Here is a 15,326-nt window from a genome sequence, read left to right as displayed (position 1 = left end):
AGTCGGTTTCATGCCCTCTCTAGAGATGGTATCTCCCTCTCAGTCACTGGTCAATCAGTAGGTCTTTGTGCTTGCTTGCAATGCACAGGATCATTCCATCACTCTTTTTCTTGTCTGTTCTTGCCACCACTATCCTGTTTCAGAGATTTCCATTTATTGCGCTAGCTAACTCTGTGGCTTCTGAAGAAGACATTGCCTACCTCAAGATCAAAGCCTGTGAAGTCCATGTCCTATCCTCCTCCAAGTGTCACCTTAGAGTGGGCACTTAGTGTTGATAAAACCCTTTGCCAACTTTTAGCTTTGTGATATTTCCAATAAGACTGGACATTTATTCGCCGAGGTCAGTTGTTGTGGCTGGCCATATTCTCTTGAGCAAAAGTTATATTTATTTTCATCCTAATTTTCGGGCATATAAAAGGCATATCTCTCATAGAGTGACATTCTCCTTGCCCATAGTGTTTGGTTTGTGTCAACATTGGGATTATCCTTCCATTCCATACCTGTTACTTATGAAAGTACCTATTGTCTTGAGAGTCTTGTAGCATTTCAACTCTTGCTCATGGGAGTTCTCTTTTGGGCCTACTCTACAAGATCCCCTTCCTGGGTTTGGGGATCAACTTCAAACACCTCACAATCTTAGGTCATCTGCATCATTCTCCCTTTTAAATAGCAATTCAGGCTGTAGTATTATGATAAATAGATTGTACTAACAGAGTTTTTACATCACTTTTACAAACTTACTCCTCATAAATGCTGTCACCCTCCCTCCTCCTTCCTTCCTTCCCTCCCTGCTGTCTCAGTTGGGGTCAGACACAGCTGAGTGAGAACAGGCAGCTTTCTGCTGGAATGGGGGAGTTGGCTGAGCATGGGCAGTGGAATTTTCTCTCCTTGAACATTTGCTTTGTGCACCTGTGAGTTCTGTAGAGAAAAAAGCTATTTGTTCCGTTAAGAATACAAACCTTCGGTCCTTTAACAATGGGAATTAACTTACGGCGTAGCTGGAATTACGGCCGTTGAATCTTGAACAAGGTGGTTAGGCAGTAACTACCGTGGGGCAGGCTAGCCTGCCCGGATGTAAACACTCACTTTGCTTTCAGCTGTCTTCCGATGAAGACGTATGTTTGTGAGCTCCGGCTGACTTGTCGTTGATCTTTTTTCCCGGTGGGATCCTTTTGGTTTATTTTTTGTTTTAAATAGTTATAGATATACGGTGTTTGATATTAATACTAAACAAAGGTTTGTCCTTGGTTTTTCAATTAATATACAAACCCACTTTTTGTGATAGCCTTTGTAACCGCCCCTCTACTTGTGTTAAGAGTCAACGGCTAAGGTATGCTAACATATTATTTACATTCTTTCACCCTTTAACACTGGCACAGACCTGCATGAGGACGAGATATGTATTTATCGTGAGGATGATATTGATCCTGTAATGGGACATGTATTCATCCGGAATTATGCTTACGCTTGGGAATTACCAAGGGAACTTCAAAGGTTTGTCCGTGTTTTGTTGTTATGGTAATTTCTCTTCTCCTTCTTCCTTTCACTTACTACCGGAAGAGGGTAGAAGGATGGGCATGCGGTGTTGGGTTTAGGGATCTCTCACTCGGAATGCGGTGCCCTAGGATGTGTGAGGAATATCCTCATTACTTTAGTCATTTTTTTTTTCTTTATTTTACTGACTAGTGGTGATTGTGTTTTCAGCAGTATTGGTTGGATGCTCTTTGTGTTGGTTATCCTAACCTTGGAATTGTACCTATGACTCGTAGCATGTTGCGTTCCGATCCTTGAGTGTGTGTACTGATCCCCTGCTGATAATCATTTTCATTACCACTACTACCCGGGAGTTATGTCACTGGACGAAGCTGTTGCGCTGCCCTGTGAGGTTATCTACTCCTGATGGTAGAAATCTGGCAGAAGGAGAAACCGAAGAGGAAGAGAGCTCGTCAAGTGTCGTCATCCTCCTTTTCGAGATCTTCATATCTTCATGCCTCCCCCCTTCATCTTTTAGGCTTTGCCGTAAGAGAAGGTGGTCTCCCACCCTAAGAAGTCTCGTCATGGGACTTCTAAGGGTCTGTCTTGCTCCGGGGAGACAGGTGGGTCTTCCGCTGGTCCTCCCGTTCCTTCGGGAACGGGGCCCGTCTCTCTTTCCTCAGGGAGGAAGCAGACGGGGACCATGGAGGTACCGGCCACCGGTGGTTTCTCCTCTCCCGGTTCCGAAGGTTCCACCTCTGGACCGGGAACCATCTCCAGCCGCTCTCCCCGGGAGAGCCGCTCGACCAGGCCTGCAGATCGATCGCCACCGCAGGTTGGCGAGCGTCTGCAGCCCCCTCCCCCCAGCATGCCGGTTCTGCTGGTGGGCGGGGGGGAAGCGTCAGGCCTTCAACTTCCTCGGTCTACACCGGGAAGAGCGAGGCGATCAGGAGTGATCGCGAGGGGCGCGCTCCTTGCGCTTCCACCGTGACAGCGGACTCTGCTGGTCCCCTGACCGACGGGACCGGACGGATAGGGGAACCAGCAGCAGCTCTTCTGACGCTCGGGACCGTCGCCGCTGCCCTCGGTCTCGCCGCTCGACCAGTGCAGCCCGATCGCCAGCAGCTCTCCTGAAGAGACTGACATTCCGTTCTTGGTCCAGCGTTTCTCCGCAGGAAGACCGCTGGTCCAGACCGGCAGCTCGATCATCACCGTGGTTGATGATCGCCTACAGTCCTCCCAGCCTACCGGCTCTGCTGGTAGGTAGGGGAGGAGCTCTCGTAACAGCTCCCCTGACATAAGAGACCGACGCTCCGTTCCTTGGTCCAGCGTTTCTCCGCAAGAAGCCGCTGGTCCAGACCTGCAGCTCGATCGCGACCGTGGGTTGGTGATCGCCTGCAGTCCTCCCAGCCTACTGGTTCTGCTAGTAGGCAGGGTAGGAGCATCAGGTCTCCCTCACCTGTCCCTTCAACCTCCTCAGGCTACATCGGGAGGAACAAGGCGAACAGGAGTGACCATGAGGAATGCACTTCTTACGGTCCGGCCACGAGCCTGGTCCGGTCTTGGGACCAACAGATCCTTGCTCAAGTGGTTGGAGGAGATCGTGGGGTGCTGGCGAATACGAATGAAGCTTCCCAGACTCTCGGAGGGACCATCACCGCCGTTCACGTGACGGTCCGTCTGGACCACGCGCTCAAGAGCACAGGGCGCGCTCCCCCTTCGGTCCTCTTGAGAGGTTTCGACCCCGACGAGGACTGGGATGCGTCGGAGGACGGTATCGGCTCTCTCCTGTCAGGTGCTCGCTCAGCCCCACCCAGACGACGGTCACGGTGGTGGCAGACGTATAGCCTACAGTACGAGTTCGTAACCCTCCTCGGGAAAACGTTTTCTCCTGACGGCAACATTTTCCTAAACTCTGAGCGGGCGGTGATGGCTGCTCGTACTCGCTTCACTGCTTGTTCCGCTGGAAAGGCGAGCGAGTATCAAATCATCCTCCCCCATTCCCTCTCTCCCTATGGCTACGAAGGGAAGGGGAGGGATCCTGCAGAGCATTCTCCGTAGGATTCCACGTTGGGGACTGCGTTCCTGGGGGGACCTTCGGGTCCTACCAGACGTAAGTCCCCGTCGTTGAGGAAGGATCTTGCCCCATCCTCAATTTCTACAGGAATTGGAGGACCACCACCCGATGATCGTCTGACGAATTCGGTGGGGGTTTCGCTGAGTGCTTAGATTTCTTCGGAATTTCTAGCACTCTCCGAGTGTTCTGGTCTTCTACAATCTGCAAACACTTGGGCGAAACCACGGTCCAGAGTGGGCGAGACGAGAATCCCAGATAATTGTTACTACGATAATCGGGAATCTTGCCGAATCCTCGAATTCCTGGAATTTCTAGTGTTCAAGAGAAGCACTGCTGCTGAAGGAAGAATATCTCGGGAAGGGCTCAGCCTAGATGGACCTGACGGCCCGTCGCCTCAGTAGGCGGCCAACCCCGGGATAGAGAAGAACAGGTGGGAACATCCAGTTTGGCTTGAACTATCGTCTTTGGTATCCTGTTATCACCATTGAAGTCTTCCTTCGGAGAAAACTTCTCCTTCACTCTCTTCATTAGAGAATGAAGGGTGTCGGCTTCCAGTCCTTATTCTTGTTCCTCGAATGGAAGAGAATTTAGGGTGGAGGTCTATGTACAGGAACCTACAAATATACTACGTATATTGCCCTCGCGACATGATTCTGTTAACAGTTAACTCTACAGGTTGTGACCGAGACGAATAGTATCTTCTTGATTGAACTGCAACTTGGGACTGCCTGCAAACCTCCCAGGAGTTACCAGTTTTGATTTTGAGATATTTATGGTATTGTTACAACAACACCACCTCAGCGTTTGCATTCACCGAAATCCGTTTCGATTAAATGCAAATGCTCGAGCGTATTTTTTTGCGCTTGCTGGTTCTAGCCGAAAGCATTCCTTCTTGGAATGGATTACCTGGCAACTCAGGATGACGAGTGAGAGAGAGCTAGCGGTGTATTGGGCTACCTGCCGCAGCCCAGTACCAGCTGGCTCTCCGAGATAGCACGGTCGGATTATGTCTCTCTCCTCTACAATGATTGACTACCGAACCGAATCTCTGCCCGGCAATCACAGACTTAGGTCTCTGGTTGGCTGGAATTCTCACATACGTGAATGACCGTCTCTAGTGCATCGCCTTGGACATTGCGAGAATTTTCAGACAGAGATATCTCAATAGACTTGCTATCATCTTTCTGTTACTGCACGGTAACAGAAGTCTGTAGCCTAGTCTCCCGCTGCATCGCACCTGCCGCTGCGATAATGCGGAATGATTTCTTCAGACATCTGAGTTTGTCTTCTAAATATATCTTGTATTCGTAGGTGTGCAATTGTTCATTGTTCACCCTGAATTGTAGATGTTCCCCGCCCTGCCAGCTCTACTTCCAAGTATATAGATGTCCTCCCTGGATAACCTGGGAAGAAGAAGATGATTCAGCCCATGAGAAGCAGTTCTTCAGGCAGTACATCCTTCTGTTTTCATTACTGAAAAGCGCTCCGCTTTCATTGCAACTCCGACTTCTCACAGAACAGCAATGAAGTAGCAGTTTAGCGTTTTCAGTCCTTTGTAAATCACTGGAATTAAGCCGTCTTTGTGGGTTGGTGTCATCGGCGGGACTTTTCTAAGTTCAGAATCTTGAGAGTTACTTCTCTCGATTCGGCTGTGAAGACGTAGTTCTGCATTCACCTACCACCTTCGTCTTCAACGGCACATACTAGTGTTGTTTCTCCTTAGCTGAGATTCAACTACTATGAGAACTTCTGTCTTGCCATCAGGGACCTCAGTCTCTAGAGGGCAATTGACTTTCACCTGTTGGGCACATGCCTTGAGAGAATCATCATCTTGCCTTCCGGCATCGGTGGCAACAGATAGACGATTTGTATGGTCTCTCGGCATAACCCTTCAAAAGGCGAGGGTCACGTGACCACGCCTCGGATGCTTGGACAGCTCGCCTCACACAACCGAACGCAGTCAGTTGGCAGCTGTCAAAGCGTCCAAGACCGTCACGAGCTACGCTGTGGAGTTAGTTCGGTTGTTCCAGATCAATCATTACTTTGTCCTTCTAGCTTGTTCCGGTACCCATAACCATGGACACCCACCATGGACTGTCGGTGTCCTATCCACCGTGGAGACGAAGAGAATTTGCCGCAGTCGGGTATGAGACCGCGAGAGACTTTGCTGCAGACGGATAGACCAGTATGGGTATTGGACATCACTCCGAAGAATATCTCGGACAGAAAGATGGATAGGTCATCGCGACTATATCCTTCATTGCCTCCGGGACTGCCCACAGGTCCTTGGAACCTCATTTCCCTGGACCAGTGGTGGATGCTTGCAGATGTGTTTGCTTACCCAGCTCCTCGACATGACAAGTTGCATCTCGTCCATGGTGTGCAGTTGTAGAGGTAAGAAGGATGCGAGAGTGACTGGCTCTCCCCCTTCCCCGCCTCGTCCATTCCTCGTACTTCGGGTTGAGGATAGGACTCCAGCTCACACTGGCTGGTCAAACGATTGATGCGGTAAGCCTATACATAAGCATCCTTTTTATGTTTCTTATAAGAATCATAGAAGCAGTCCTGCTCCTTCCTCTAGCAAGGGGAGGAAGGAGACTGGCAATAATGCAAACCCTTCCCAGAACTTTGCATTAATGTCTCCAACGCCAATATTCTTCACAGCCCTTTTTCGGATGAGTCACGATCCCTCACTCATTTCGTAAAGGCCCTGAAGTCTGACTCTTGATCACGCAGCTCCTATACTCCGATCAAGTTGTCAGAGGCAGCAGGGCACTCCTCCTCGCTGGTGCGACCAGAGGAGTAGGCCTAGGTTGTGCAGAACTCCAGTCAGTTCTAGAGGCTCACTCAGTTTCCTCCCACCAATCAGTGAGTCTTCCTATTGTTAAAGGACCGAAGGTTTGTATTCGTATCGGAACAAATAACAATTTGTCAAAAATTGTATTTTTCCTAACTATACAAACCTGATGGTCCCTTTAACAAAGATGCCCCCACCTCATGCCACCCCCTTAATCTGAACCTGGGTCTGAAAGGCAAAGTGGAGTGTTTACATCCGGGCAGGCTAGCCTGCCCCACGGTAATTACTGCCTAACCACCTTGTTCAAGATTCAACAGCCGTAATTCCAGCTACGCCGTAAGTTAATTCCTATTGTTAAAGGACCTCAGGTTTGTATAGTTAGGAAAAATACAATTTTTGACAAATTGTTATTTCATGATGAATGTGTTTGTTTAAAAACTTGTTTTATAGTAAAAGCTTGGTCCTTATGACAATTCTAAAATTTAGGAATCTCTTATTATATCTTTGGAACTCTCAGTAATATGGTGTTGTTTTTTTTTTCATTGGTCTCTTCCAGGACAATTGGAACTTCCTTACTATCAATTTTCAAAGCCCGACGGCCACTAAGACCTGAAAGGAAGAAGAGGGACCAGGTGCGAGGGACTGCACTAGGAGACCAGAATGTCCGCCTTATTGTGCACATAGCACAGGCATTCCATGTTCCCATTCGGCATGAATCTGCAGGTGCGTAACTTTTTTGTAGAGGGACTGCTGATGTTATCTTAATAGTAAGCAACTTGATATGGATATTTATGCTTCTCGAAACTTTCTCAGTCCCACTTGTCCTGAAAAGTCTCATCTGTGCATGAAGTAATCTCGACCTTATACAATCCACCGTTATACAGTGTCAAGAAACTTGCCATCACCAAAAGTTTGCTTTGGTCCTGTTCGTAAGAATGACAGAAATCTTTTCCTTTCTGCTTTACCCAAACTCCAAAGGATAAGTAACTGTTTTCCTCTTTCCTGTTTTCCTTTAGTTTAGCTAATAAATTATGAAGGTTCTAATCAGGGTTAATGTTTTTATATTAATGACTAAGGGTTGCTGTGATACATTTTAAAAATGACCTAATAAGGTTACAGACTTAACACTGTAGGCCTTGTGGAGGCTTTGAAACGTAACCTTAATTACTGTGTGAGGAGGACAACACAGATAACATGATTGTTCTAAGAACTGTAGGGGCTTTTTCTTGTACACAATTGGTTCAGTTTTTCTTATACACAATTGGTGCAGTTTTACTTATACACAATTGGTGAAGCTTTTCTTATACACAATTGGGGCAGTTTTACTTATACACAATTGGTGAAGCTTTTCTTATACACAATTGGGGCAGTTTTACTTATACACAATTGGCACAGTTTTTACTTATACACAAGTGGTGCAGTTTTACTTATACACAATTTGTGCAGGATGATGGGAACAAATTTAGAGGTTACTAAATAAAACATTGATTTCTTAACGTAATTTAGTACCTTAACCTACAGAACTGTAACTTAACCAAATTTATCACTATTAAGGCTACAATAACCATCAACAAAGAACTTTCCCTGAATTTGTCATCCTGAATCTACAAAAAACACCGAAAAGAACTTTGGCCTAGTTCATCAATCTTAATCTACAATCCTCCCACAACTGTCAAAAGAACCCCAGCTTAATTCATCAGTTAGTATGTACTACAGTTTTCCCCCGACTATGGTCTCTGAGACTTCTTCAGATTGGGAGTTGGCTTGCTCAACATCAGCTAGTATTATTTCATTGATGTCCTTCTTCCTACTGGAAAGATAAACACCTAGGTTTGTTCCTTTCCAACTGCTGTCAAACTTTCTTTGCCGCAAGCGTGTCGATTGGCACCTTTTAGGGTTTAACACCGCTGTGTATGGAGGAACTGGGAGATGGACGGCCTGACCAAGTGTGTTTGTTTCTGCAATCTGGCAGCTTGATGTTCTCTCCCTTTATTCCTCATCACTTCTCTGCCTTATCCCTTCCTCTGTTTTTAACTGCTCTTCTAATCGTCTCTTTTCTTTGATTTCTTTCTTATCAAGTAAAAAGAGAAGGGAGCCCTCAGTCTAACCTTACATGCTCAAGCAAACTGCACATGAAAAAAAAGAAAAACATTTAATATGTACACAAAACAAACATAACAGGAAACAAAAATTCAGTCACACAAACCCGTTTCTAAATGCCACCACAGAACCAACTGATGATAATTTCAGACTTTTTATTTGAGATTAGTGTAATGTGCGTACTACATGAATCAAGACTTTGCCTGTTACTATTCCATGTTTACCAGAAATAAAAGTTGAAATGAAGGAGACTGAAAAAGGAGACACTACTCACTGAAAAATTGCCTTCCACTGAAGAATCAGTATTTGAAAGTGAAACATTTTTGCTCTAATTTTTAAATTGTGTTTGGTCATGTGTAGTAGTAGTTTGTAGCGATATTTAACATTCATTATCTTATAGAATTAGTATGATATTCGTAAGACGAACATAGGAATGATGATTATGTGACTAATGTCTTATGAATGATTTCAAGGTTCTACCTCAGAAGTCGTACAGGGAAGCAGCTCAGTCCGCCCTTTCATCGAAGCAACCTTCCAGCGGACAATTCTGCACACTAGCGTTGCTGAAGGTCCAAACCCTACTTGGAATCAGCAGCTGTCCTTTCCATTCAAGTACGTCCGTAGCTGCTGTCGTTATATTCTTACAAACGAGGTCTATTCAAGGTTTAGGAAAATCAAGATTTTTTAAATCAACTCTTTCTTGATTTTTATGTTTTTGTTTATAATTGTTGTTAGAGTATATTTTATAAATTCCTTAGCAAATCTTGATTATTTTACTTTCAGGCCATTTACAGCTTCATAATTGTTTTCCTTTTTCCCAGGTCATTATGCAGCTTATAATTAGATGTAAATTCACTTTGCAGAGCCCCAAATGACAACTTTTCGCCGTCCAGTTTGCAAACAGTTACTGACAACATATACTTTCACCTCTACGATGAGGTCATCCACGACATGCTAGAGGATGACCGTCTGCGGGAGTCCACGGTCCACCACCGCATAGAGAGGCGGTGGTTGGGCTCACTCAAGATTCCTTTCTCTACCATTTATGCTAATTCCAAAGTGAGTCTTCATTCTAGTTTGTTTATGAGTAGTACTATATATGGAATGGATGTTTTTAGACCCAATTGTTAGTCACAGATTTCAGAGATTAAAATTATTTTGTTCATAGTTGTTGTGCCAATCTTATTACAGTATTTATCTGCTATCATATGATTATTTTTCTAAAAGGTACCATTTTAAATGTGATACATTTTTAGATATACCTTTTAAATTGAATGTTAAGTGTAAAGTTCAGTTTCATATAATCAACTTACCTGTCAGATATATACATAGCTAAGACTCCGTCGTCCCCAACAGAAATTCAAATTTCGCGGCACACGCTGCAGGTAGGTCAGGTGATCTACCGTCCTGCCCTGGGTGGCAGGATTAGGAACCATTCCTGTTTTCTATCATATTTTTTCTGTCGCTTGGAATGTAAACAACGTTTGCAGTTCCTCCTGACTTGATTTTTGGATTTCATCGCCATCGATCTTCTGGGCTATCTTTTGCAGGGAAGTACTGGATCTTTGGTTCGGCATACGCATAATAATTTGTTTTAATAACTTTGGCTTCGAAAATTTCGAAGAATTGTTTACGTGTAACTACCGAACTTTTCGGTAGACACTCACATAGTTTGCAAGAAGGGAAATTTTAATATTTATTCATAATGACTTGTAGTAAATGTTAGAATTGATTGAGCTAACTTCCTTCTTGAGGAAGTCAGGAATAGAATTAGTTACGCTTCCTTTAGAAGTTTTTATAGCTCTCGTACTAACGAGCAGTTAGAGCATTAACAATACTAGTAGTGTTGTATCCTCATCTCCTTCTTACTTCACAGAATCTTCAAATTCATATTGCAATTTGAAGACAAAGGAATGTAGCTCAAAATACGAGCTATTGAAAGGTAAGAAGTGATTTTAGTGTTCCCAGTGCAGTGGAGGGTGCGTTCTGATCGGCTCTGTTTCGCTCCCAGGCCTAGACCTCTTCCAAGCTCACATACCCAGAGGAGAAGGAAAGTTGAAAGCCTTACGAAGGTTATGGAGAATCCCCACCGATCAGGCGTCCCCTCGGCAGGATCTGTAGAACGTCCCAGACTGCCAAGTTCGCCATTGGAAAGACGTCCTAAAATAGTAGAGGGTGCGTCCGATCGGCTCTGTCTTGCTCTCACGCCTAGACCTCTTCCAAGCTCACAAACCCAGAGGAGAAGGAAAGTCGAAAGCCTTACGGAGGTTATGGAGAATCCCCACCGATCGGGCGTTCCCTCGGCAGGATCTGTAGAACGTCCCAGACTGCCTGGGATAGCCATTGGAAAGGCATCCTTAAAAAAGTGCGTCTCTTCTTCCGTTTCTTCATCTTACATCTGAAAAGATGAAGAATGTACATGTTTGGAGTTTGGACGATCGGCGCGTTCTCTGAAAACTAAGAGAACACTGAGCAAGAGGCTGAGAGCCAGCCAGCAAGCTAGCGCGAGCCACGTTCCAACAGCCAGCAGCGAGCCGCGTTCCAACAGACTAGCGCGAGCCGCGTTCCAACAGACTAGCGCGAGCCTCGTTCATACAGTAAACGCGCCGAGCCGCGTTCCAGCAACTGAGCGCGAGCCGCGTTCCAGAACATTTTCGTGGCGCAAGGCTCCTTCAAAGAGAAAACTAGACTGAGGAGCCTTTAAGAAGACAGAAGGATGCTTCCCATTGAACGTTTACTGGCAAGAGGCTCGTAAAAGAAGACTAGAGGCGCTCGGAACTATCAGGGCGCACGGGACCTTCCATGCAAGTGGAACGTTCCAGGAGCGAGTCTCCTTTCTAGCGTGCGGAACATTCCAGGCGCGCGGAACTATCCAGATGCCAGGCGCTAGGCGCAAGGATCCAGGCGCCAGGCGCCAGATTATTCCAAAATCTGCATTTGAGAGAGAGGTCAGTCGCGAGGCTCCTCTTTGAGTTTTTTAACTTGAGCAACTTTCCCCTGGCAAATATGCAAGATGTCGCACAGGCGGCCGTTGCTTTTGTCAGAAGGATTCTGATACTAAGAGAAGCCCCTTTTCCTTATTCAGAAGACTCCTGTGTTAGGCAGTTCCTCTCAATGCGACTCTCTCCTTCATCCATGCTCTTCCCTCGTTTTTTTTGAGGAGGCAAGAGCTTTGGGAGTTTTTCTTAATAAGAATCTCATCGACGTTTGGGTATGATGGCGGATAGGAAATATCTACTTCCTTCCATAAACCCTAGTGATGAACAGGAATTCTGTCTCTTCCGCGATTTATGAGGAAATCACAAAGATTTAAAGAGTTCCTGGATTAATTTCCTTCCTTAAGGATATATATATACAGGCGGTCCCCGGGTTACGACGGTTCCGGCTTACGACGTTCCGAGGTTACGACGCTTTTTCTTAAATATTCAATGGAAAAATCCGTCCTGGGTTACGACGCTTGTTCCGAGGTTACGACGCTGACGCTTCCGACGCTCCGAGTTAACGACGCTTTTAAAAAATAAAAAACGCATACTATGATAAAAATCCTTTATAGTTTAGCACAGTATATTAATAAAAATAAGTTTCTGGTTAGATTACAAAAAAAATTTTAAAAAAAGAGATTATGATGATTTTCGACACTTTTTATGTTGTATTTTTCTATGTTTTTTAGTGACGCCTCATATGCGGAACTAGTTTCCGAGCGAATGAATACATACTAGTTTACATATAACAGTCCAAAAGCGCAAATAATGAAAAAATCATTGCTTGTTTCCAGTAATAATAACAAAACGAAGTTTCTGGTTAGATTACAACGCAAATTCCAAGTATCCAAAGAGAGACATTATCCAGTAATTTGATCAGAGAGAGAGAGAGAGAGAGGACGAGAGCGAGAGGGGGAGAGAGACAAGAGGGGAGGGGAGGGAAGGAGAAGGTGAGAGAGATGAGTGATGAGAGAAGAGGAGTAGAGGAACGGTGGAGGAGAGGGCGAGATTGGAGCGAGAGAGAGAGGTGAAGATGAGAGAGAGAGAGGCGTCTTCCGACGCTCCGAGTTAAACGACGCTTTTAAAAAACGCATACTATGATAAAAATCCTTTATAGTTTAGCACAGTATATAATAAAAATAAGTTTCTGGTTAGATTACAACAAAAATTTTGAGATTATGATGATTTTCGACACTTTTTATGTTGTATTTTTCTATGTTTTTTAGTGACGCCTCATGCGGAACTAGTTTTCGATAAGCGAATGAATACATGACTAGTTTTACATATAACAGTCCAAAAGCGCAAATAATGAAAAAAAGGATTTTGACGTAAGGAAAAATCTATTTTCTGGGCGATTGGCTCGTGTCGCCAGCGAAATATCCTTTAATCTATTATTTCTAGGGTAAATGTACTAACACATACCAGAGAATAAATAAAATAAAGAAAAAGGTCAGTATGACTGACTCGCTCACCCTCTAGGAGGGTGTCGGTATGAACACTAGGCGAGTGAGACCACTACCACGAGCCAAATGCCAATAGAAATCTCCCACCACAAAACCCTCCAAGAGGGGAGCCGTCCCACAGAGGGAGCAGCTCGAACTACTACTACACCATCCCATGCTTGCGACTGCTGCGCCTCTAGTGGCCATCCTGAAGTTAGCAGACAATCTTGAGCGAAGGGATGGGTAGGGGGGGTATTTCGCTGGCGACACGAGCCAATCGCCCAGAAATAGATTTTTCCTTACGTCAAAATCCTTTTTTCTGGGTCTCAGCTCGTGTCGCTTGCGCGAAATCGTACCAGAGAAACAGCACAAGATTGTAAACAAAGTAAAATAAAATATAATAAAACAAAATAGGTCTCAAATGCAAGATACAAAATAAAAGAATGAATATAATTGCTAAAAAGATACAAGTACACAGTAAAGCAAAATCAGAATTATGCTTAAATTACCCTTAAATCTAATTATGTTATAATAATAAGGTAATTTATATATACAAATAGGTACAATGATTACCTATCACAATAAATCTGTGTAACAACATGTATCAAAAATAGAAATAGCAATTAGTATAAATTTACATAAATATTTGATCAATGATAAAATAAAATATCTTAGGAATGTATATGACTTAATATACAAAACCCGTAACCATTGCATTATGATGTATCCCCTAGCATAAAAATAAGGGGATAACATCTATGAGATCAGTATGGTAATCAGATGTGAGTGTCCCTAACCAGACAAAAGGGGCACTTATACAATCATAAAGCAGCTAAGACACCAGGTAAATGTTAATGAACAAGGCAGGAATAGACGAACTGTTGGGTGAGGCAGGTAGAAAGGAAGACTGAATCTTCTACTATAATCTAGCTAGAGTCAGGGGAAACTATGTTACCCGCTGCTACTGCTGGGAATTTCAGAGCTTCCAAGGACTTAAGGTAGTGACGTTTGAACACTGTCGGCGATTTCCATCCGGTATACTTCTTTAAATCAGCAAAATTCATATGTTGGAAGTAATTAATTGAGGTGGCTGGCTACTGCCCTGACATCATGTGGGGCCCCGATGAGGAGTCAGGATTGGCTTGTTTGATAAAGTACAGGATTTGTTGCCTGATGCCTTTATGGATAAAGTACCACCTTTTCCCCCCCTAAAGAGGGGCCACCGATGAGGAAGAGGAGGTCCTGGATAGAAAGGCTCGTAAGGTTTGAAACCGGACAAAAGGGAACATCTTGTGGAAGGGGTAGTACCTTCCTCCCAAGGTTCCCATCATCAAAGGATCTTCATTCTTTGCTAAAAGCTACGTTCCGGAGAAAAGTAGCACTTCCCCCCGTGGGAAGGAATTGAATATGATCCGGATCTCTGGATAAAGCCGACAGTTCTGAAATTCTTGCTCCTGAAGCTAGGCTTAATAAAAACAGAGTTTTTCTAGGAGCATCATAAACGAGCATGTGTCATTATCGGTTTCGGAAGCCAGTTTTTAGAACATCGTTTAAGAACCATGAAACTGACGTAGGCCTGACAGAGGCCTAATCCTAGCACATGTGCTTTAGGAATAGACGAGAAATAGGTATCTGTCAAGTCTATGTTAAATCCAAATTGAAATATCTTTTTCAATGCTGACTTGTTTGACGTAATCGTGCTAGCTGCTAAACCCTTTTCAAATAAAGATCTGAAAAAGGATATAGCAGAATTAACTGTCATGATTCTGATATCTGACTCTCTCAGGAAGATTGCTAACTTTTGACGGCAGCATCATACTGCCTCAAAGTTGAATCCCTTTTATCGGATTCCAGGAAAAGAATATTCTGAGGGTCAATATTCGCATCTCTTTTTGCGCAAACTTCCTGAAATCCATAAAGTTAGGGTTTTGAGAATCCCTGAGGAAAGCGAACACAGTCCTCGTTTGTACTGACTGGGAGAGCTTGGGACTGGGGATCCGAAGGGGTGGGACGAAGACCCAGTTCCAGGATCAGGGGGTACCAATTGCTCTTCGGCCAGTCTGGGGCTACTAGAGCCACTTGACCCCGAATGTCCTGAGTTTGTCTAAGACCTTCATAAAGGAGATTCACTGGAGGGAATACGTAAATCTTCTCCCAGTTGTTTCCAGTCCAGAGCGGGGCTGCTCCGTGGCGTAAGCCAGAGGGTCCAGGTTGGGGGCTACATAACACGGTAGTTTGTGGTTCGCTTGTGATGCGAAGAGATCCACCTGTAGCCCTGGGACTCTTTGAAGGATCCATTGGAACGAACTCCCGTCTAGAGACCATTCCGACTCTAGGGGTACTGATCGGGATAGGGCGTCTGCTATGACGTTTCTTACTCCAGCTATGTGGGTGGAGGAAAGGTATGCCAAACTGAATTTGTCTGCCAGGGAGAAGATGGCTATCATGACGTGATT

General features: G+C 44.7%; 1 protein-coding gene across 1 annotated transcript in view; it reads left to right on the top strand.

Annotated features, from left to right (window-relative positions):
- Nucleotides 1–15,326, top strand: part of LOC135199034 (coiled-coil and C2 domain-containing protein 2A-like) — a 169,899-nt gene that overhangs the window by 116,333 nt on the left and 38,240 nt on the right. Inside the window, exons 17-19 of the mRNA XM_064226950.1 lie at nt 6,904–7,070; nt 8,921–9,059; nt 9,311–9,506. Of these exons, the coding sequence (XP_064083020.1) occupies nt 6,904–7,070; nt 8,921–9,059; nt 9,311–9,506 (502 nt within the window). The remainder of the gene's footprint in view (nt 1–6,903; nt 7,071–8,920; nt 9,060–9,310; nt 9,507–15,326) is intronic.

The sequence above is a fragment of the Macrobrachium nipponense genome, chromosome 25 (genome assembly GCF_015104395.2).
Source record: "Macrobrachium nipponense isolate FS-2020 chromosome 25, ASM1510439v2, whole genome shotgun sequence".
NCBI classification, from domain to species: Eukaryota; Metazoa; Arthropoda; class Malacostraca; order Decapoda; family Palaemonidae; genus Macrobrachium; species Macrobrachium nipponense.
Note: the sequence above shows the minus strand (reverse complement) of the source record. Positions and strands in the feature narration are given on the sequence as shown.